A 24384-nucleotide genomic window follows, 5' to 3' on the forward strand; every position below is an offset into this window, starting at 1 on the left:
ACACACCATCTTATAATTACAAACTAGAGGCCCAGTGCACAGATTCGTGCACCAGTAGGGTCCCTCGGCCTGGCCTGCACCCTCTTGCAATCCGGAACCCCTCAGGGGATGTCAGAGAGCCGGTTTTGGCCCTATCCCCATAGGCCAGGCCGAGGGACCCCACTTGTGCATGAATCTGTGCACCGGGCCTCTAGTCCTATATAATAAGAGGGTAATATGCAAATTGACCCTAACGGCAGAATAACCGATTGCTATGACGCTCACTGACCACCAGGGGGAAGACGCTCAATGCAGGAGCTTCCCCCTGGAGGTCAGTGCGCTTCCACAGGGGGAGTGCCACTCAGCCACAAGCCAGCTCATCGCTGGCTAGTGCAGTGGCGGTGGCGGAAGCCTCTACACCTCTGCGGCAGTGCTAAGGATGTCCTACTAACGGCTTAGGCCCGCTCCCCACCAGAGGGATGTCTGACTGCCAGCTTAGGCCCAATCCCCCGGGAAGTGGGCCTAAGCCGTCAGTCAGACATCCCCTGAGGGGTCGGGACAGCGACAGGGCGCAGGCCGGGCTGAGAGACCCCAAGTGCACGAATTTTCATGCACCGGGCCTCTAGAATACATATAAGATCTTTGGTTAATCTCTTCCCACCTTCCCCCCCACTTCCCTCTGAGATTCATCAGTCTGTTCCATGTTTCCATGCCTGTGGTTTCTGCTTCTGTGTTGAGCATCTGCCCCCTGGTGGTCAGTGCATGTCATTGCTACTGGCCGTCAGCCGATCGCTTAGGCTTTTATATATAGGCTAGAGGCCCAGCGCACAAAATGCGTGCAAGGGGCTCTGAGGGCCGAGGCAGCAGCAGCCCCAGCTGCCGCCTCGGCCCTGGGCCTCGGCCCTCACAGCCCTGGCTTCGTCTGGAAGGTCGTTCTGCTGTCCAGTCTAATTAGCATATTATCCTTTTATTATTATAGATGGTGGCACAGTGATGTTTCAGGTGGCTAAGACCATAGAAAAACTGATTTCCGGAAGAGAAAGTCTTCATGGCATGAAGAAGTACCTTCTCCCTCCATCACAGCATGAGTATATTTGATAACTTTCTTATTTAAATTTCCTAATTATGACAGAAACCCTAGTTCCTGAGATACATTAAGTATCAAGTATATTCTGACTTGACCATTTCTCCATTCAAAAGCCTTATTCAATACCATATATAATTTCAGTTGTTTTTGAAGAAAGATTTATCCCTGAGTAGATCATTTGTCTTTATAATGGATAAATGAGGCCAATGTTAGAAAACACATTTCAAACTCTACTCAAATATAAATCATACAACAAATTACTTTTTAGGTAATTGTTTAGAATTAACATTCAGTACTTACAAAACTCTTAACTCATTGGTTAATGTTTCTGTGATTAGATACAAATGGGTAATGAAAGATTCTATACTGATCACTTTCCTTGATTAGAATTGAGAAAGAAATGTAAGACTAAACCCTGAAAGTATTTTTTTAAAAATCTTTAATATTAAAGGTTATTTTAAATTATGCATTTTCTTTTGATGATTTTTTAAATTAATTACTAGGAAGAATTTCATTCAGTTAAAATATAGGCTTTTTCATATACTCAATATTTATGATTTTCAAATGAGCGCTTCCCCAGTTTTTATATTTACTCCACTCTTACTTGTATTTTAACAGCAATTTAAAAGCCAAGATTATTAAGTCTGTTTTAAAAATAAATTTAGACATCATGAGAGAAAGTCAATTGAGTTAAATAAAACTTGAAATTGCTTTAAAAAGACATACGAATAACCTTAGAAACAAACATACAAACTAGTTTTAAATGTCAAATAATCTAAGGACATGAAGTATACATAAAAATATACTAAAATAATCAATGGTAAAAGAAGGCAAAAGGTGGAAGATAATGAAAGAGGATTTAGAATGTAATAGAAAACACATACAGTGTAGCTATTAAGAATGGTTTGATGCTAAGGATTCAGTAATAATACAGTGATAACATGTGTTCCTACATATCCCATGTGTTATGACAATGTCCTGACATTCCACATTCTTGAGCACAATCTCTTAAAACTAGCATAAAGTATTCAAGTCTTTAGTCTTATAAATTGGAGCAGAGAAAATAAGATAAATAAGGCCCCCTACTGCCATTAAAAACAACAACAAAAACAAACAAGCTAAATATCAACTGCCTCAAATCTCTTTCTGGGATAGAGCAAGGTACATACCTATAAGTAAACACCAAAGAAAGAAAACTTAATTTTGGTCACTATAATATCAGTTGTTAGTAATTTTAACGTGAGAAACTTCATGAATGAATTTTATTCATCATCCGATCAAAGATGTGTTAATATCATTTTTTTCTAGAGCTAACTCTTAATATCACATAATAGCTTTGTGATTAAAAATAACTGTGATAAAAATTTAAATACTTATCAAAACAACTTACTTTCTTCTTTCTTGCTCATAATGGCAGGCAGGGTATAAATCTAAAAAACAAGGGAAGTCCATCAGTTACTTGCAGTTAATGACGCAGCATAGACGATTACCAGGGTGATACTGGTGCAGTGATTCATAGAGGAGTGTCTTGATTTCAAGGTACTACAACTGCTGCATCCACAGTGCCATCTCCCCATCCTGTAACCAACCTTGCCTCCCATTCCTTTTCATCCCTGGTTGTCCTGTCTGCCCTGGGTAGAATTCTACCTCCTTCCATATGATTTACGAGTCTCATTCTATTCCCCAACATAATGCATAATAGTCCTTCTTGAAAAAGTATCTCATGATGGATTTCACCTGCTTGCTCCTTACTCAAATGATCTGCTTAGTGTACTCTTTTCAGCACGCACAATCCTAACATGTACTTGATGAGCTACCACGCTGTCTTCTACATCTGCTCTAGGTCAGGTCTTGCCTCTCAGTTAAGTGGTGAAAAGTCCAATTGTTTTGTTTAATTTTCAATCTACCATTGACTGCTATTTTTGTAAATTACAAGAAAATTTAAATATCATAAACATGATAAAGAATAGATACAAAATAAAAAATTTTTAAGTTCAACAAATATAAAATGACCTCTTCAAATTAGTACAACATTTTCCAGATGCTTAATCATGATTTCTGCACTCATCTCATCATGCACAGGTAACCGTGTGAGGGATCGTCTCAAAGTCTGGAGACCACACTTCGTGCAGCTCTGCTGTGACACGGGTACTTTGACAAGGCTGGTCACAGGTTCTCTGCCACCTATAGGACAGTTCTCAAGGGACAGAATGTGGCCTCAGAGTTGCTCTGCGTGCTCATCCCCTAACCATCTAAAGCCATGTTCTCCATAAAGAAAACAGACAGTGATTAATAACTTATTTATTTTTACAGAGAACTCCCTAATAACATCAAAAGTTATCATGCCAACATCAAAATAACTATTAGAAAAATAAGGATATGGATGAGAAGAAAATGTCAACTCACAGGCAGTTTTACCAAATAAGACTATAGGGTTAGTTCTTACCCGGCACCTTGTTTATCATGCCCATTACAATGACCGTGCAAAGACCGGACATTCAAAATTATTAACCGAAGAGAATAATCCAATCAGTGAAGCCAAATTAACTATTAGAAGTAATTTTTAATAAATAATTTTAGGGTTTTAGTCCTGAAAGTCCTCCTGAGAAACAAATTACAGAGTTGGTGCTGTGTGTCAGTGAGCGAGACAACACCAGGAAAATAGTACGTTTCTACTCCTCAGATTTGCTATTTTAATGTTTTCAAATATAATACAGACAAATAAAAAATTCAGATGTATTTTTTCCCCAGACATATTTTGTAATTATTAGAACAATAAAACCTAAATAAAATGTGTTATATTCTTACTGGTTCTTTCCCATCCATGGCTTCGAGCCAGAGTTTCCGATTAGCTTCTGAAAAGGCCTGCAATGTGATGATCCCATGCCTAATGAAAACAAATATTTTATATTTTCAATTTATTCCAGCTATGTCTTTACACATTTACAATTTTTAAAATTCTTACTTAGCTATAAAAGTAAAATTTGAAGAAAAATCAGGAAAGAGAAAAAAGAATTAGAAAAAAGAAAAAAGAAAAAGAAAAGGAAAAAAAAGGAAAAAATTGACCTACACGTATCTTTCAGAAAAATCACTGTATACAACCACACCCACACACAGATATTTTTCATTCTAATGATCACAGGTAGTAAAATAATTTAGTGTTCCAAGTACAAGTCTTTCTGAAGGAGGGAGTTCCAAATTATTTCCCCTGAAATGACTAAAAAGGATGATAGCTACATTCACCCAAGTTCACAACCACCTAAGCATTTTACAAGATGAGGATAACTGAGATTATGACCCCAATGTGGTACAATCTAGTCACTAAAAATAATTACAATGAGTATATAGCAATGTGGAAAGCCTCAGACCATAACTAGTTAATTATTAAGAAGATCCTAAAACCAAAGGTTTTATCTATACCATGATCACAATATTAAAATTATTTCATTTAAAAATAATTATCTCCCAAGAACTAGTTCTGAAATAGGATGTACTTCAAGAGAGACAGAGCAAATGAAGAGAGGGAGGAATTTGATATAAGAGAAAAAGATATGAAATCCAAAAACTAGGGGAATTAACCTAATTAACAGGAAATTTCATTTAAATATTATATGTTTAAAAACCTGGAATGACTTAAAACTATGACAAATGCATACATCTCTTCTGTGAAGAGGGAAATAGGTCATTAGACCGGAAAAGGAAAAACATATATAAAAATCGAGGTAATTTTATCTTTGAACCAGTGTTAACAACATCAAGAATAAAATAACAATGATCAGTATTTGCTGGCTGTTTAGTATGTGCCAAGCATTGTGTTGTTTCCTTTGAGGTGGGCAATTATTATTTTTATTTTACATGAGACCACTAAAGCATAGTTTAACCATGTGCCCCAAAGTTATATAACTAGAAAAGGCTTAAATAAAAAAAAAAGAGAGAGAGAAATCACTAACATGTTGGTGTTTGTCTACATAGAAAATCAAGAAATTCCTACCACCCAACTATTAAAACCAATAAGTTCAACAACTACACTGGTTATCAATTATTATATAAACAAAAATAATAGCCTTTCTAGACAGTAGTCTGAACCATTTAGAAAAAAGAGTTTCAATTAATGAAAATAATTCTATCCAAAACTGTAATAAAAAGAAAATACCTAAGAATAAATCAAAAAAATAATATGTAAATCTTCAAGGAGAGTTCAATTCTCCATCAGTTACTTAATAACCTAACTCCAGTCAAAAACCCCAAGGGAGTTTTTTGAAGAGGAAGATAAACTTAATAAGAAGATCCATAACATGTAAGAACACAGGGCCACAATAGGTAACATAATGTTAAAGAAGCATAAGAATGGGGGTCTTGCCCTACTAGATAGTTATAAGCCATGGTACACATAAGCTATAGTATATACTGTATGTAAGAGTATATATATATATATTAGGTCATAGTATATATATTGCCCAGACAAAAAACTAGAGTATTGAGAAAATATGATAGCAATGCAGGGGGAGAAAAACAGACCGTGCAATAGATAAAAAAAATCAAGAAGCACACCCCTTTTCATTTTGTGTCTCTTCTGCTTGTATTGACACAAGAAAGGAGTAGAGCTAAATATCCCCACTAAATTATAAATTTGGTGCACAACATTTATGTCTCTCCCATATCCTGTGGCTGAGAGTCCTGGACAGTGCTTTGCACAGGGCACGCACTCCCTTTCACTGGCTGACGGAGATTGTGACATTCCCAGCTAATTATTCCTTGGAAGCAAGGCCCCCAGGCTCCACAGATGTCTACAAACAGGCTGACCCAGGAGCCAGGGCCATGCTGTTGGGCTCCTTCAGTGTGACAGGGTCCCCAAGTCCCCAGCATGCACTTTCCCCTAATGCTGTCATTTATACTGATTTTCCAGATTCTGCTTTGAGTTATGTTACTTTTGTGCTCGCACTGTGTCTGATTATTTTTTTAAAGAATCGTGCAATATGTATTTGTCAAATGAATATGTAAAAAAATGAAATAAATATGCACACTGTTTTTAAAAAGAGATTGGAAAACAAGCACTTGTATGCTGCTTTGTATTTATATTTAAACATAGGAACAACTAAATGTAGAGTAAAAAGAAAAGTGCAAACCTTTCAACTACTTCTATGTCAAAGCAGAATCGTTTGTCAATTGAATCTGTCTTTCGTCGGATACAAGATTTTAATTTAAACATTTCTGGTGAGCTGGTGACAAGGCCGTTCTGAAACAAGAAGGGGAACACATGTTATCATGATGACGAGGTGAACTGAAAAACATTCAATCTTCGACCTAAAAGCACGGCACTGAAATGTAAACTTAGAGCACAGGTTATGTATCAAGGTCATAATCACACCATGTCCTATAAACAAGACTTTCTGCCGAATGTCAACTGCCCAATTATAATATTCCAAACTGTTCATTAATAAGTTCATTGCATATATGTGTTTCATTCAAAGGATTCTGTTACATGGCTGTCTAGTCCACCTCAACATCTATATCTATATATCTAATCTAATAATAGACAAATATGCAAATTGACCGCACCTTCGCTACATATAAGCCACGCCCACCAACCAATCAGGACGAGTATGCAAATTACCCCAACAAAGATGGCAGCTAATTTGCATATCAAGACAGTGTCAAAAGAAGCCAAGAGCTGCAGAAAGGAGTAAAGCTTCGAAGAAGCAAGCAAGCCGGGGCAGGGGGGGGGGGAAGGAGAAGGGGGGAGCGAAGTCAGGGCCGGGGGCGAAGGGAAACGCAGGTGGGCTGGAGGAGAAGGTGGGGCAGGCGACAAGGGAGGAAGGGAGGCGGGGTAGAGTGCAGCAGGAAATCCTATTGCAGGATTTTTCCTGCAACGGGAACACTAGTATATATATAAAAAGCCAGTGACCATAACAACCATATGACTCTAACGACCCCTTGCTATGATGCCCACTGTGGCCAGTGAACTGGCCCGATCAGGGGGTGGGGCCGGCCGGCCAACCTCGTGGCCCTTCCCCCTGCCGGACTCTCCCGATCAAGAGTGGGTCACCGGCCAAATGCCCCCTCCCTCCCCCCCAGCCAGCCCTGCCCCCGATCAGCCCACCCCACCACGATAGGCCCGCAGCCCCTCCCCGCTGCCAGCCCGCCCCTGATCACACCCCCCATCCCAATAGAGGGTGGGGCTGGGCGGCCAACTTCCTGCAGCCCCTCCCCCTATGGCCCCCACTACCCTGATCAGCCCACAGCCCCTCCCCTGGCCATCCCCACCCCTGATTGCCCCCCACCCCAATCAGGGGCAGGGTCAGCTGGCCAACCACCGATGGTCCAGCCCCCCAGCACATGGCCCCCCATCAGCTCCCCCACAGTCCCTCCCCATGGCTGGCCCCACCCCCAGTTGGCCCCCCAACCCCAATTGGGGGCAGAGCCCACTGGCCAATCACCCATGGCCCCTTCCCCTAGTCACCCGGCCCTCATCAGGCCTGATCGGGGCAGGCCAGCTGGCCAACCTCCGGCCATCTCCTCCTCCCGACAGGCCCAGCCCGATCCGGTTGGACCCCACCTGTGCACAAAATTGTGCACTGGGCCTCTAGAATATATAATAACAAAAGTGTAATATGCTAATTAGACCAGACAACCGAACAATCTTCTGGATGTCCTTCCAGATAAAGCCAGGGCTGTGAGGGTTGAGCCCCTTGCACGAATTTTGTGCATTGGGCCTCTAGTTTATTTATAATGTTAACTTGCACTCTAATACACATGCCTTTGGAGTTCAATTTATAAAAGGTGTGAAATTACAGTTACAGTAATGTCACAACTAGATATCCAGAATGTTTGTCAGGATAGAACACTGTTGCTCTGAATAAAAATTTCCAGGATTGCTGCGAGATTAGTATTGTGTGTGTCTTTGTATTAGAGCCTTATAATATTAAATGATAGCTGGCTGCAAACCTCGGGAGAGCTACCACAACAATAAAGTTCAGGTATACAGTTGCTATGATGCTATTGTTATCACACATACCATGTGATTGCTTTGTTGGTAACCAATTGCTACTCTGCTACCATCACTAAAACTCTTTGGATAGGATCCAACATAGGTTCAATAAATAAGCATTTTCTTCTGTACCTGACATGCCAGTCAATTTTAAGGGGAATGTTTGCCTAATGTCTGAATAATTCTTTTGTCTATTGAAAATATCATAGATTTACTAACAGAATTTCGGCGGGGTCTGTTTGATATTAGCTCACTGGCTGCCACATAAACTAGCTTTCTGGCAATAGCTTTTCTTATGACCCTTTTTCTCTGGCATGTTGTCCTTTATTTTATGTCTCTCCCTTTGAATTATTAGACTCTAATGAATGCCCAAGCACAATAAGTTTCAACTGATGTCTTGGAGTATGTGTCAAGGATCAACATTTACCTGCCATGACCTGTACCCTCGCAGTACCTCCCAAATCAGCTGGGCGAGTCACTTACTTTCTACCATCTTGATTTTCTAATCTGTTAAAATAAGGCCAGACTAAACGATCTTTAAAAAGGTACACTATGTTCCATATTGTTCACTAGCCATGTGAGACATTCAGTGGCCAATTTACTTTTGGGGGGAATGAGCATTGGTCGATTTCTTCTGAGAAACTTTGCTAGGCCAGCAGTTCAGTAAACAGTACACAGGGCAGAAGATGAAAAGGTTCCCGGGGCAAAGGCAGCCTCCCCAGAGGCCACCTGGGAAAAGATGCAGATTTGGGCCCTGGTCCAGCCACTGGCAGCCCCTCCTGGGCTACTGGCCAAGCAACAGCACAGTAACAAATCCACTCCCAGGGTTATGAGATGGCGCCTCAGGGCCCCTGCCTTTAATTCAACTGCTTATAAGCATGCCATGGCCTTGATAAAGGAAGATCCTGGCCACTCTTTTTAAGTCATCAAGGTCACCAAAGTGAGAGAAACTTCTCTGGCTTTTCCAATTTTTAAAAATTGTGTACATGTTTATTAGAAAAGCAAGAGGTTTTTTGTTTGTTTTACTTCCATTTCTTTCTTGTTTTTAAAACTTCTAATGTGTTTTGTATTCTTTTTAAAAAATTATTTATTGTTGAAAGTATTACATATGTCCCCTTTTTTCCCCCATTGACTTCTCCCAGCCCCTCCCTGCCCTCCCCACAGGCCTTCATCACCCTATTATCTGTATCCATGGGTTATGCATATATGCATACAAGTTCATTGGCTGATTTCTTCCCACCTACCCACCCTCTCCTGCCTTCCCTCTGAAGTTTGACAGTCTGTTCAATGCTTCTATGTTTCTGGGTCTATTTTTGCTCATCAGTTTATGTTGTCCATTTCTTAAATAATAACCTCAGTTAAAAATAAAAACAAAAACTCACCATTTTCCCACTGGATTTCATTTCTGAAACACTCATTGTAAATGTTTTGCTTCCTTTATCATATGTACAATAATGTTTAATCCATGTAAAACCAAGTGGTCCTAATGCAAGGAAACAAACATTACAGACTGTTAATAAATGACTAGTTTTCACATTTGTACAGTTTTGCTTTTTAAAAAAATATATTTTTATTGATTTCAGAGAGGAAGAGAGGGAGAGAGAGATATAGAAACATCGATGAGAAAGAATCATTAATTGGCTGCCTCCTGCATGCCCCATACTGGGGATTGAGCCTGCAACCTGGCATGTGCTGACTGGGAATTGAACTGCGACCTCTTAGTTCATAGGTGACACTCAACCACTGAGTCACACCAGCTGGGCTGTAGTTTTTGATGCTACAATATACAATTAAGTATTTCCACAGACCATGTAAGTTTGGAACTTTTATTGAATGAGAGTGAGAAGGGCAAGTATGGAGAGAGAGTGTTGTGGGGTAGAGTGTCTTGGAATTGAGCAACGTGGCCTTACTTGAAGCTTTGACTATAAACTCAAGAGGTCCTTTAGATCTGACTTTGTCTCATCTGTAAAAGTGATACTTATATCCCATAGAAACAGGAAGCATGAGGAATAACAGTCTGAGCTGCTACCGCTGGTCTCCTTCTTGCCTTCTGTTCTTGAAACTGCTAAAAATTTAGCAAGGTCATGTCACCCCTCTGTGGGAAACCCTCTAGTGGTTTCCCGTATCACTCCAGAAAAACAGAAAAGATCCCGTGACTACCCACAAGGCCCCTCCCTATGGCTCTCACCTCACATCTTACTACCCTGTGCTTCATGCCCTCCGCTCCAGCTACACTGGCCCCTTGCTGGTCCCTAAACACAGCGAATGCATTTCTCCTCGGCATCTGAAGCAGCCTGCACCCCTTTTCCTCCAGAGATCGGCATGGCCTGCACTGGCGCTTCCTTCAGGACTCTCCCTAAATGTCTCCTTTGTAACACTGCCTTTCCTGAGACAGCTCACACAGCAGCACCCTCACCTGACATTCCTCGCTTTACTTTCTTCTTCTTTTAAGTTATCACTAAATTCTACTGATGTATCCTACTTACTGCTTGTCTCTGCCACTAGACTCTAATTCTCTAAGAGCAGGAAAGCGTGATGTTCAGCTGACTGGTACAATCTTAATCCGTAGAACAGGGCCAGAAACATAGTTGTCACTCAATAAATATTTGACAAATGAAGGATAAGGAAAGAATCACTCATCTTTCTCTAAGACTTTATTGACCCTAGAGTTATTTCCTCTTACCACTCATCTGAAAAGAAAAGGTGAATTTGAATAACTTCTTAAAATGAAAATGTTTCATTCAGTATTTATACTACAACACGTTTTATATGGATAGTGCTCCCTTCCCCCCCATAAATACTGTGCAACCCTTTCCCACAGCACCCCCCGTTACAGTCCTCTATTCTCCTTAAGGAACGGGACGCCGCTGCTTGGCCAGGGTGGAGGAAGCACTGTGACCAAGGTGGGCGACCTTCAGTTTTCACACAGGGAAGCCAATTATCCTGTGTCCAAATGTCACAGGGGCCCAGGGCCTTGAACGGAGCTTGATTTCTAGGCAGCTTCTATCCTGCTTAACACCTGGATCTTTCCAGCAACAATTATGCACAACATTATTGCTCCCTTAGCCTCCTAACCATATATTCCAAAGCAAGAAATGTGAATGTGAAAGTGCACCTCTTGAGGAAAGTGCTGCATGAGCCATTTGAATTTATTTTTCCTGCAGTAACAGTGCCCTTGGTGTCGTGTGGCGTTAATGCTTAAACCGCTCCAGATTTTGAAATGATGGGGTTCGGCGGTACACTTTGTCATCACAAAAGATTTTTGCAATTAACTTCAGTTCTGTTTGGGGAGCATTTTACGCTATAATACTTAACAATACTTGTTGATAATTCTGTTCCATGTGGCGTAAAACACTTAACGGCTTAGAGCTGATTAGCGGGAAGTGGCTGGATGGAAATCCTCACGGTGACTTGACTACTCAGCTATGTAGGAGGCAGTATTAACCATCAAGTATGGCCACAGTGATGCTCTGCTGACATTTTAGGCCTCAGTTTAGTTTTTCTTTCCTGCCTCCACCATACGTTCAGCATCTCAAGCATTTAATCTTCAAGTCTGCTGCACACACGTGCTGCCTCCTTTAAGGTCTGCCTGGCACCGGGCCCAGGCAGATGTTGTTACACCAGCAATTCTGAAGTCCTTAAAAAACAGTCTTGGAAAATAAAAATTTATTATAGCTCTAAAGTAGCAAAATAAAAAATAAAAAAGTTTAATTATCTTACCCAGTAATCATGTGAGGTTGCTGAGATGATGTTTACAAGATGGGAGGAAACGAACGTTCATGGAATACCTTTTAAGTGCCAAAATTTAACCTAAGAACTTTTTAAGTGATCCATTATAATGCCATTTTACATATAAGGAAACAGAGCATTAGAACTGCAGATGGTACTGCTTTCTTCATCAATAAGGCATTCGATGGGAGTTGTTCTTTTTAGGGAATACTATCTCTCAAGAGTTATTTTAAGAATTATAAATGAGATAAATATAAATTGCACGGAGCAGTAAGAGCTCCTGGTATGCATAGTAGTCGTATTATGCACCATCGCTGATAATAGAGACATTTTACATACATTATCTCCAAATCCTGTACCACCCTTACAAGATAAGTATAAATCTCCTTCTTTTACAAATGAGGAGCGTGAGCTCAGAAAGCTGTCCGCCCAGCGTCTCCTCGTTAACAGGGGGCAGGCACGACATTCCAGCGCAGTTCTGTCTGACTGTGGAGCCCACGCTAACCTCGAGCCTATTAGAATGCAATGTAATGTGTGCCTAGAGGTGGGTAACATAGCAACCGCATCTCCAGACAAACGGGAGGTCTGTGTCCTGTCTGCAATGATCTGCCCCTGCCCCATCCCGGCCACCTCCATTTGTCACTCCATTTACAGCTCTGATAGCTACTATTGATCACTGGCTGCTGACTGAGTTTGCCTTATGCCTTCCACTACAGAATAAACACCCCGAAGCCATTTCTTCATCTCCTTTTCTGTTCCCCACAGGACTTATCCTCTGTGATAGCAACAGCCCGATGGATAGGTCTTCGTGGGCTGGTCGAATTTTTGTATTATAAATGCTTTCAAAGATTCCCAGTGGAAAGGGGCTTTGAATGTCTGTCCCTTGTGTAAAAATAATTCCAAAGGCGTATAAATCCATGAGTTTTTCCTTTTTAAATCCCTAGGTAAGGGGAAGGAGGGAGGATGGTCAATGGGGAAAGGAAGGAGAAAGGGGTTATATCGGGGCTGGAGAACACTTCTGAAGCTTGAGTGTGATGATGGAATCACAGGTGCATACTTAGAGCAAAACTCTTCAAACTGTGCATTTTAAGTATGTGCGATTTATTATATGTCAATTGAACCTCACTGAAGCTGTACAAATAATGCAGGGGATACAGAGAAAATCAAGAGAGAAAGTGTCTTGGGGGCAAAAAGGCAACATAAAAGAGGAGGATGCTAAACAGAGAGGAGAGTCTGACTGTTAGAGCCTCGAAGGCCACCCTGCTTAGGGGCCTTCCCAGGAGGGGCACTAGAGTTATCATTTCAATATCTGAAAACAGACTTGTCAGAGTAGACAGTTATGAGAGAAACTCCCAGAACCCAGTTCCCCTGAGCCAGCAGCCCTCTACCATCTAACGCAGCAATGAATGTCGGCCCCGTCTGTCAGATCAAATTGTTATTTTCTTGCATACGACCAGCCAGCCACTGAGCATTACCTGAGCATGTCAAATACACACTGGGTTGCATTTTAGTGATCATGTAGCTCTGTGTCTAAACGCTTACAGCCGACCTGATATCTCCAACTTCCCCATCCCAAACCCTTTAATATCTTACTAACCAAAACAATTCCATCGCTCTCTTGTGTACAGACAGGGAGACTTTAGAGCAGTGCCATTTCATGTGGTTGGTGGGTCCCAATAAATATGAAAAATACAGAAAGTAAAAATAAGCATTTCAGTTTTTTTAGTGTGTGTGTGTGTGTGTGCGTGTGTGTGTGTGTTTACAGCAACTTGACATTTCTGCAAAATCCAAGCACATGTGTTTGTGTTTTACAAAGACATTGGTCCATGATGGATTGGAAAAATAAAAAACTGTTCCTTCATCATGAAGAGTATGAGAATGGTGCTTTAGGGCATATGTGATTTGAAATAGAGAGGTAATTTAGACTGGAAAGTGACAAGTATCATTCAGAAAGGATCCTTGTTAAACAATTCTGAATGGCTTTTTATTTATTTTTGTGAGATAAACTTCCTTAGTGTGAGGCAATTATAATTGTGCTCTATTGGGTCTGATGCTTATTTCCTAACCTCAAGAAGCAAAGGGTGCAGTCTGACATTACACAATTGCCAATTTTATTCCTGGAAACTGAGAAAACACACAAGTCAATGAAATGATGTGGTTGGAAGGAAACACTTATCACAGTCACCAGGATGATTCATCCTGAAAAAGGCTTTGATTTTTCATTTTCCACCAAACCTTAAATTGAGATTAGATATTACAATAAATTCTAAAACTGAATTCATGTTACCTCATCCTTAGCAAAAGTCTGTACTAGTAAGTTCCAAGTTCAACAATATAAACTTAGCGATGCTGATGGTGAGATGTGAAAAAACTTCCTTTCTTTGGTGGTGAGGGTGGCTGCGTTGACTAAATGCCATAAATTGTAAGGGATTTCCATCTCTACTGAAAGGAATACTAACCAAGTCACATCTCGTGGAAACAGAACGTTAACCACAGAGACAGTAAGTTGTGTTTTTGTGACTCACGTTTCTCCTGGACGTAAAGGTAGCCTTCCATCGTCCACTGGCTGGGGGGTCTGTAATCTTGGTTGGCAGACTTCATCCTTTGCATCAACCGCTCTACCTCTTGTCGAGTACTTTCAAAATTATTCCTTGTCTTAAGTAAATAAAAATAACAGATTCAGTCTTTCTTTCCTACCTGTTTTGAGGAACTCAGAACCTAAAGTTTCAAAACTGCAAATGATGCAAAGCATGCAAAGGATAACCTCGATTCCTTCAGCACTACTCCCCCACCTCCATGACACTCTATGTTGAGTCCTATGGCTGATGTTGAATGGCTTTAGTGAAACTTCTGCATGTTTCTCAATCTCAATCTGTGTGTGTGTGCGTGTGTGTGCGCGCGCATGCATGCGTGCATGTTGTATGTTTCTTCCCATTTCCCACTCTAATATTATCACTTAGTGGCCAATTATAACATTTTAAATTATGTAATATTTACTCAATATAATTTTATAGCACTAATGCCTGATGTTAAAAAGCAGATACATAAGGATTTATATTTCTTTTGGGGGAATAAAAACAAATTAAATTCACACATTTTTATATATGTAGCACTTATTTAAAACAAAGTACATTGCCCTTGTTTCAAATACTTTTGAAAAAACATTGCTTAGCTTGGTTTCCAGAAATCCTAACATAGTTATCATGAGGTCAGTATATAAACTAACTCATAAAAAAGAATAGATTTGCAAGGAATAAGTTTATTCACATTATAGCAAATTTACTTAAGGTAAAATATGTTTTGTAATCAAGCCATGCTATCTCAACAATACACATTTAGAAACATAAAAATCATCACTACCTAACTTAAGACTTTGTTATGGCCCATAATAAAATAACTGAATTTTCTTAATTGCCACTTTTGCTACTTTTCTCTTTTCAACATAAGGATCACAATTTTTTTCCTATTCCTTACCTGTTGCCAAATCCCAGCAATCTTAAGTTAATGACGCTTAATATGAAGATAAGTCATAAAAATACTTTAACTATAATAATTGTCTCTTTTAATATTTACTGAAAAAGCCCAAATGCATTCCATATTGAAAAACAATGGACTGAATTGCATATGAGATCGATTCTGCAAGAAAATCTAGGTTAAATAAAAAGCTAAAACTCAAAACACAAGTAGAATAAATCAAATCCAATTACATATTGCTCCTGGGACCCTCCAACTCAATAGCTCTATTTATTGGACATATTCACAATGGCAAAACTCAGATAAACAGTGAAGGCCAAGTTTTTTATCTAAAATTAAGTGAGTGCTTTCCGATTTATTTTAGCCACAGAGCACTACACAGGGTTTTAGAAATAACTTCTCACTTCTACAAAACCCTGAACAATTGGAAGGTCATTATTTGCCAGGCTTAGACAATAAGAAAATGTGTTGGCTAATTTTTTTTAACGTGGTGTTCAGCAGCTATATAATTCTATAACTCTGTAATCAGATATCAAAAGGATTGATTAGACAACTTTACAAGAATAAAGCCTGACAGAAATAGATAGGATGCTTATAAATAATTCTTACTTAAGCTTTAAAACAGTTACTTTTGAATATTAAATAGATAGGACATTTGTAAATAATTCTTACTTAAGCTTTAAAACAGTTACTTTTGAATATTTCAAACCATGTTCAAATTTATTATTTGAAAGTAATAAATATCAGATTTATTATATGCAATTTCATACATGGATGGGGCATCAGAATGCTACAGTACAACCTTCCTTTCATAAATAAATGCTGCCCTCTCAGAAAATAAAACATACCTAAGTTCACCCAGTTAAGTAATAACACTGGGTATAGGCAAAAGTTCCCAAATGCCCAGGCGTCTATATCTCAGCAGTATTTATCTTTATATATAAAAGCCTAAGTGACCATCGCAACCAAACAGATGACTGAACAGGCTGTGTGGGATGACCAGGCCGGCAGGGAGGTTAGTGAGGGGCGACCAAACGACTAAGCAGCAGGCTGCATGGGGCAACCAGGCCAGGGGAGGGGGGCAGTTGTGGGCAACCAGGATGGCAGGGGGGGGGCAGTAAGGGGCGACCAGGCTGGCAGGGGGGCAGTTAGGGGCGACTTGGCCAGCAGGGGAGGGGGCAGTTGTGGGCGAACAGGCCAGCGGCGGGGCGGGGGGGAGTTAGGGGTCAGGCCGGTGGGCGGGGGCAGTTGGGGCAACTAGGCTGGCAGGGGGGCAGTTGGGGGTGACCAAGCCGGCAGTGGGGGCAGTTGGGGGCTATCAGGCAGGTAGGAAGGTGAGCAGTTAGTAGCCAGTGGTCCTGGATTGTGAGAGGGATGTCCACCTGCCGGTTTAGGCCCGATCGTGGGGATCGGGCCTAAACCAGCAGTTGGACATCCCCTGAGGGGTCCCCGGATTGGAGAGAGTGCAGGCTGGGCTGAGGGGGACTCCCCCCTCCCCCCGCGCACAAATTTCGTGCACCCAGCCTCTAATTTTATAATAAGTATTTTCTTGTATACATTTTCCTAATATTAAGATTGGCTCTTTCCTGCTGTACTTTCAACCAGCAGTTAGAAATCAAAACATTTTAAAATAAATTTATAATGTGGCTTTTCTAAATCAATGAGGTTTTGCTGTATTAGATAAGGTTTGGAAAGACTCCCCGGTTTGGCCTGGTTTGAACCTAGCTGATCATCTGATTCACTAAAGAGGCAGTGAGAACAGGTACAGCCTTACATTCTGCAAGTTGAACTGCAGCTGTTGTTTATATGGTGCAAATTCCTGGGCGAGTTCATATCCCTCGTGGTAAAAAGTAAACAAACCCTGAAGGAACGACAAAAGCTGCAAAAATAAAAAGATAAAAAAGAAACCATGAAAACGTGTTTTAAAAAACATGACCATCAAACATAATAAACTGGGGAAATGACATTTCATTCTAAACTCTCAGCTAATAAATTTTTAATCTCTTTGGCAAAGCTGACACTAAAATTATGGATGTGAAACAGAAACTACGAAAGCCAATTTTTAATTCCTTTTTAGTATACAGTGATTTAATTTTTTAGTCTTGTCAGGGACAGCTGTCTTATTAACTACGCAAATATTCAAATGCATTGGCTATCGAGGAGAGACCATTAATGGGGAGAAAAACCAAAGACACGTAGCTCCTGCTCCAGAAGAGCTCCTAACCGAAGCAGAGAGATAAAACATGCAGATGTGAGGAAGACCAAAGCAGTGAGTTACAGATCAGAGACACCCAACAGGAGTTAGGGTTTGGCCAGATGAAATTAAGGAAAAATTCACAAGGTGGCAGTACTGACTTGGGTATTGAACAGACATTTTCATAAGGCATGGGAAGAAGACAAACCAGGGAAGAGGGGAGCAAACACAGGGAGACAGGGACAGATCTTTCATATAAAAATTAAAGGAAAGTCCTCTCTAGAAAAGCACAATTTCTATGATCCTAGCCTTCTTATGTGCTGATTTATGATGTTCTTATAGGAAGAGTGGCTCTCCATGCAATTACAGGACACAATTGTTGATAAGTTATAACTGAAAAATAATTCAATTTTTTTTCATTTAATTCACTGCAACATTTTTCCCTACAGACTTGTCCACTAATTCAATCTCTTCCTCAACTTCTTCTAACAACAAAATTGAAAATATTTTTGAAGCCCCGGCCAGGTAGCTCAGTTGGTTAGAGCATTATCCCCATATGCCAAGGTTGCGGGTTAGATGCCAGGTCAGGGCACATACAAGAAGCAACCATACAATACATCAATAAGTGGAACAACAAATCGATGTCTCTCTCTCTCTCTCTCTCTCTCTCTCTCTCTCTCTCTCACTCTCACTCCCTTCCTCCCTTCCTCTCCTCTTCTCTTTCTCTAAATCAATAAATAAAATATTTCTTAAAAATTTAAAAATATTTTTGAGAAGTGACTAATGATTTTCTAATTCAAATAGCATAATATGTCTGTAAGCTATTACTTTAAATTAAGGAAAAAACAATTTTATGTCAACGGAAAATTAATAAAACTAAATACTCAATAGATCATTCTTTATTAAAGAGATGATATAATAGTTCTCAAATTAACCAGTAACTTAAAAAAGAACTGCAGCTTATGAAATGGTACTACAAAATACTTTTAATTAATTGGGGCTTGGATATGTAGGTTTACAGGTTTTCAGAGACAAAATAAGAAAATACTTTTGAAGTATTTTCAAAATACTTCAAATAATATCCAAATAATAAGTAATAAAGTTGTTAAAAGGAGTGTTGCTTCATGTTTTATAATTAGTCCAAATTTAAACTGTCTTATGAACTGAATGCATTACAATGAAAACGCTATTGTAATATTATCCGAAGGACAAATAATTCAATTAAACTTATAAAAAAATACTTTAAGAATATCTGCAATAAATTTTTCTATAGAACACCCAATTCCCCAAGATCCATCTAAATAAATAACTCTTTTAGCATCTTCTAGCATATTTCAGATGCACTAAATAGCAGACAAATATATTTTAATCTCACAATACATGCATAACATCCACTAGGGAATGTACAATCCTTAGGAAAGTACAGAAAAATTATATTCAAAGAACCACCCACCTTTTCCTTTTGTTTCATATCTACTTTGGAAATAGGTTTGGAGAAAGTATGATAAAGGCAGCATGTGTGAAATAACTGCCTCTAGATGGTAGCAAAATTAGAAGTTTTTTAGGTTTGAATATATACTAGTTCATTTTATCTTAAACAAATTCTATGATGCTAAATTAAGAGAACTTTGTAAGACGGCCTAAATCTTTAAGAATGGCATTTCCCACGTGTCATTTTCTTTGTTCAATCTGCCTGAATGGGTACAGTTGTGTGGAAAAGACTACTGTGTCTCAGCTTGCCTTAAACTAATCCTGTCCTTTAATCCTATCTAATAGAAGAGTAATATGCAAATTAACCATCACTTCTCTACACCCACAAGCCATGCCCACCAACCAATCAGGAGTGAGTATGCAAATTAACCCAACCAAGATGGTTGCAGCCACAGAGAGCAGGAGGAAGGCTTGGGTTTCCCCGGTAGTGGAGGAAGCCAAGCTTTCCGCACACCCTGGTGGGCCCATGCCTCCATTCCAGGCTACAAAGTTTCAATTATAGAAGATAAGTAAATCCCAACAAAAATGGCTGCAGCCATGGAGCAAGCAGGAGGCTTGGCTCTGCTCAAGGCTACAAAGTTTCAGTTATAGAAGATAAATAAATCCCAGATACCAGGGCCTCCACTTGGGTCGCTGGGGAGCGTGGCCAGCCTGCAAACCACCACAGGCCCCTCGCCCAGGCTGCCCCATGCCTCAAGGGAACCCCCACCCTGATCCAGGACACCCTTCAGGGCAAACCAGCTGGGCCCCACCCATGCACCAGGCCTCTATCCTATCTAATAAAAGAGTAGTATGCAAATTGACCATCACTCCAACACACAAGATTTCTGCCTCCACCTGGTCAAAGATGGCTTGCCCCCATGTGGACACAAGATGGCCACTACAAGATGGCCAGCAAGATGGGGAGGGCAGTTGGGAGGGACCAGGCCTGCAAGGGAGGGAAGTTGGGGGTAACCGGGCCTGCAGGGAAGGGCAGTTGGGGGCCCAGGCCTGCAGGGGAGGGCAGGGGGGGGGACCAGGCCTGCAGGGGAGGGCAGTTAGGGGCAGGCTGGCAGGGGAGTGGTAGGGGGTGATCAGGCTGGCAGGCAGAAGTGGTTAGGGGCAATCAGGAAGGCAGGCAGGCGAGCAGTTGGGAGCCAGCAGTCCTGAATTGTGAGAGGGCCTAAATGGTAGGATCGGGCCTAAACGGGCACTTGGACATCCCTCGAGGGGTCCCAGATAGGAGAGGGTGCAGGCTGGGCTTAGGGACACCCACCCCCATGCACGAATTTCGTGCACTGGGCCTTTAGTATAACAACAACAACAACAACAACAACAATAAATTACTTGATAGATTAGGTTTTAATATTAAGAAAGTCACTTTTATCATCAGGAAAAAGTCATGTAGCACTATATTATTCCCAAGAATTTTAGAATCAAATTAGATTTTGTCATTCCAATAACCTGACCAAATGTGGAAATTGATACTGCCATTACATAAATAAGTAATCATTTAGAAAAACCCTTTATAACTCAGCAAAGAAATGAATATTCAAAATGTCCCAGTCCATTAATCATCAGGTTTCAAGGCTTAAGGGCTCACAGGTGCCAGTGATACTGTGAATGGCAGAGAAAAGCGAGAAAAAGGGGTTGGGAAGGGAGGAACCCTAAAGCAACTGATGCAGTAATTCCAGATGACTGTTGCCCAAACTGAGCAGAATAAGTGGGATGTAAAGGCTCTTATACTGAAGTGATTCATTCTTCATCTCCTAAGAAATTAATCACCGAAAATCCCAACAAATCCACTAATACGCACACACACACACACACACACACACACACATGCACTTATTATATACTAGAACTAATAAACAAGTTCAGCAAAGTTGCAGGATATAAAATGAATATACAAAAATCAACTATATTTGTATACATTTGCAATGGATAACCTGAACATGCAATTTCAAAACAATCCCATTCACAATGGCTTCAAACAGAATAAAATACTTAGGAATAAATTCTTTAAAAAGAAGTACAAAACTTATAATTTGCAAAGTACAAAATGCTGTTGAAAGATATTAAAGAAGGGCTATATAAAAGGAAAATATTTTATGTTCATGGATTGGAAGACAATATTGTTAAGATGGCAATACTCCCCAAATTGATGTGCAGATATAATGAAATCCTTTGTCAGAAACCAGCTGACTTCTTTATAATAGTGGATAAGCTGAGTCTAAAATTCATATGGAATAGCAACAAACCAAAACCAGCCAAACTAATGTTGAAAAGGATGAAAAAAGTAGTTTATTTCCTAACTTAATGCAATGCAATAGTAATCAACTGTGTGATGCTAGCTCAATGACAGTCCTATAAACAATGAAAGAGAATTGAAAGAAAGTCTAGAAATAAACCCACATATCTATGGTCAACTTATTTTCAACAAGGGTGCCAAGACGAAAAAAATGAATAAAGCATAGTCTTTTCAATCAGTGATTCTTGGACCACTGGTAGACAAATGTAAAAGAATGAAGTTGGATGCCCACTTCATCCCATCAATAAACATGAACTAAAAATGGGCACAATGTATGCCTGCTATGTGAATTACACCCCAATAACACTGTTTTAAAAAAAAATAAAATAAATAAACACTTCCAATACGCAAAGCACTGGCATGCTCTAGAAGAAATAAAAATCATACGTAGCCCTCTACATTTGGCCACTGAAACTCCTGAGAAGATTGGGAAAGTAGGGCAAATCAAGGCATCAATTCTCACAAGTGCCGGGCCTTTCGTTAAGCCTGCAATCTCTGCTGCTCCTTACTTAGAGGAAACTTAGAGGGAAACACCTTAGAGGATAGCCTCAAAACAACTATGAAGCACTTTAATATGTACATGTTCAGAGGAGTTTATTGAGTGGAAATGAGGGGGTAGCAAAACCTAACCAAATAAGTGCAAAAATGTGAAGAGAAAAGAGGGCCAAGGGTAGAAAGAGCTTGGTCAGCTGTGGCCTGGGCTGACAAGGTCTAAAGCAGGGTGATGAAAGAAGGATGGAAGAACAAATGAATAGACAGATATGTAACTGATTCAATTCAATTTAAAAAGCTAAAACTCGCCCTAACCGGTTTGGCTCAGTGGATAGAGCGTCGGCCTGCGGACTGAAGGCTCCCAGGTTCGATTCCCTCAAGGGCATGTACCTTGGTTGCGGGCACATCCCCAGTAGGGGGTGTGCAGGAGGCAGCTGATCGATGTTTCTCTCTCATCGATGTTTCTAACTCTCTATCCCTCTCCCTTCCTCTCTATAAAAAATCAATAAAATATATTTTAAAAAAAATAAAAAGCTAAAACTCTCTGAAGTTGTGGCAGTGAAGAACCATTGGAGTTCCTGAAGGCGATGTCTACACATTCAAAGGGATGGCATTCAGATGAAGTGGCCGGACACAAACTTCTGTGGGAAAGGAACAGAAGCACTGAGCAATACAGTCAGCTTATCTCTTTAGATCAATAGGAATGAAGGAGGCAATGCAGGCAACAGGGTAATTAAAGCCCAGCTGAAGCTACATTCAGACCAAGCTTTCCCATGATTGATTTCTGAAATGAAGTTCAAGGGGATGAGTCAGCCAAACAAATATAATGTATTTTTCTTATTTTTCCAAAATTTTATTAACTGTCTAAGTAGTACTACTGTAAATTGCAGATGTTTTAATAACAGGACCTAGATCGAAATAAAAGGGCCATCACAGATTTTATTTTATTTTAGGTATACGACCTAAAGAGAGATTTGTTGTTTCATTTTTATAGGATGAATGCACTTAGATTTTCATCAGGATCGAAATTTAACCTTTAGTCCTACAGAGCTTTTTAAAAAATGACATTGTCTAATTTGCTCACTTTGATTTACCTTTAAATTAAATTTTCTATATGAAAGCTAATCAAACATATTGAAAAGGAACACAAAAAGATTTAACTTTCAAACCTACAGATGTAGTTCATTGTTTAAAAATATGTAAATGTCCCCTTTTTTCCATGTTTTGGCATTTTCCTCAAGCTTTTCCTTGAAATAACGGCCCAGTATAAATATTTATTTCTAATACCACTTATATATTCTGCAGAAGTTTTATCACAAGTAGTGGGGTCTTGATATTAACTGAAACAATGTAAAATAATCTCAAATGCTCATCATAAAGAATGTTAGTTAATGCATATCACCAGGAGTATTTATATTATCTACTTGTTACCTTACAATCTCTGAGATAAGACACATCCCTGGGGTATTTTGCTTTACTCTAATCCTTGATAAATAAATCTGGGCTACCTGGAATAGACTGCTAGACTGGTGCAATATGAACAGTGATGCAACAGGAATTGGATTTCTGCAGAATAAAAACTGCAAAGATACTGAAGTATCCTCATGTGCTTTTATGTTCGTCGCTCCTGGGAGCTTTGTTTTTGAAAATTTAAAAACTCTTTTCCTCCAAATTAATTTGTAAATGCATAACCTAAAGAGCAAATGCCCATGTTTCATTGCTCCCGTTCCTATTCTTCTCATTATTGAAATGGAAATTAAGTAAAACCCCACGGAAGAGGCTTTGCAGCTAGAAATGAAAACGAGACTAAACTGACAGTACTGTTTGGTTTGGCCAGACATTCTAATAGGAAAAATACAGCAGCCAAGAAAATACTTTGGAAGAAAGACAGATTTAAACATCGATTTTGATTGTGGTGTCACGGGAAAGGCATGCATTACAGAAGGCTTCAGACCGTCCCAGTTTGGGAAACGGTAGGGAGAAGAAAGAAAACTCGTTTCAACTGGAGGACAGTTTCCACTTCTCTACGTGTATTATCGCAGCAATTCACAAATTCTTACCATTCCTTCTGTCACCTGTGAGCACACGATTTTACAGCCTTCTCCTTATAGACCTGATGTCATGGGACAGAATGGTCTAGCTCACTGTTCCCAGACAAGGTGGGCCATGAAAAGAAGCTGATGGGAAAATGGGCTCCTGCATGGCCCTCAGAAGAAGAAGAGGTATTCCAGATGCACAAGGATGAGTGCAGGTGTAAAGGGGTCATTCCAGGTGAGGGAGGACTGTGCAGCACATGAGCACAGTATGTGAAGGCAATGGGAACAGGAAAGGAAGAAGTATGAAGGAAAATGGTCAGAACGAAGGGGGTACTCCAGCAGAGTACTGCCAAGAAGAGCTAAAATTCGGAAATCCCAAGAGGCCATCCTCCAGGAGAAAGCCTTCTAGCGAGTAGAGGGGCTTTCAAAACCCTGGTAGGATTCGGAGGCAGAACTTAGTCCATGAGAAGGGAGTAGTAATGCTAAGTACTGGCGATCTTCCCAGCCTAGGGGCTGCTAGGCTGACCAGCTACCCATGAACCCCAGATGAGCTTCAGAAGGCCACCGAGAAGCTGAATCAGATCCTCAAAGCATCTACTAAACAGAGGTTACCCATTCATTCCA

At 40.2% G+C, this 24384-nt stretch overlaps 1 protein-coding gene across 3 annotated transcripts in view; it reads right to left on the reverse strand.

The window, feature by feature from the left end:
• ARHGAP42 (Rho GTPase activating protein 42) overlaps nt 1-24384 on the reverse strand; it is a 251581-nt gene that overhangs the window by 36323 nt on the left and 190874 nt on the right. For all 3 annotated transcript variants that reach the window (XM_054724760.1, XM_054724762.1, XM_054724759.1), the window contains 6 exons: nt 17032-17136; nt 14309-14438; nt 9437-9537; nt 6193-6302; nt 3875-3953; nt 2457-2496 (listed from right to left, as the gene is read on the reverse strand). In XM_054724760.1, the coding sequence (XP_054580735.1) occupies nt 2457-2496; nt 3875-3953; nt 6193-6302; nt 9437-9537; nt 14309-14438; nt 17032-17136 (565 nt within the window). The remainder of the gene's footprint in view (nt 1-2456; nt 2497-3874; nt 3954-6192; nt 6303-9436; nt 9538-14308; nt 14439-17031; nt 17137-24384) is intronic.

The sequence above is a fragment of the Eptesicus fuscus genome, chromosome 13 (assembly GCF_027574615.1).
Source record: "Eptesicus fuscus isolate TK198812 chromosome 13, DD_ASM_mEF_20220401, whole genome shotgun sequence".
Lineage (NCBI taxonomy): Eukaryota > Metazoa > Chordata > Mammalia > Chiroptera > Vespertilionidae > Eptesicus > Eptesicus fuscus.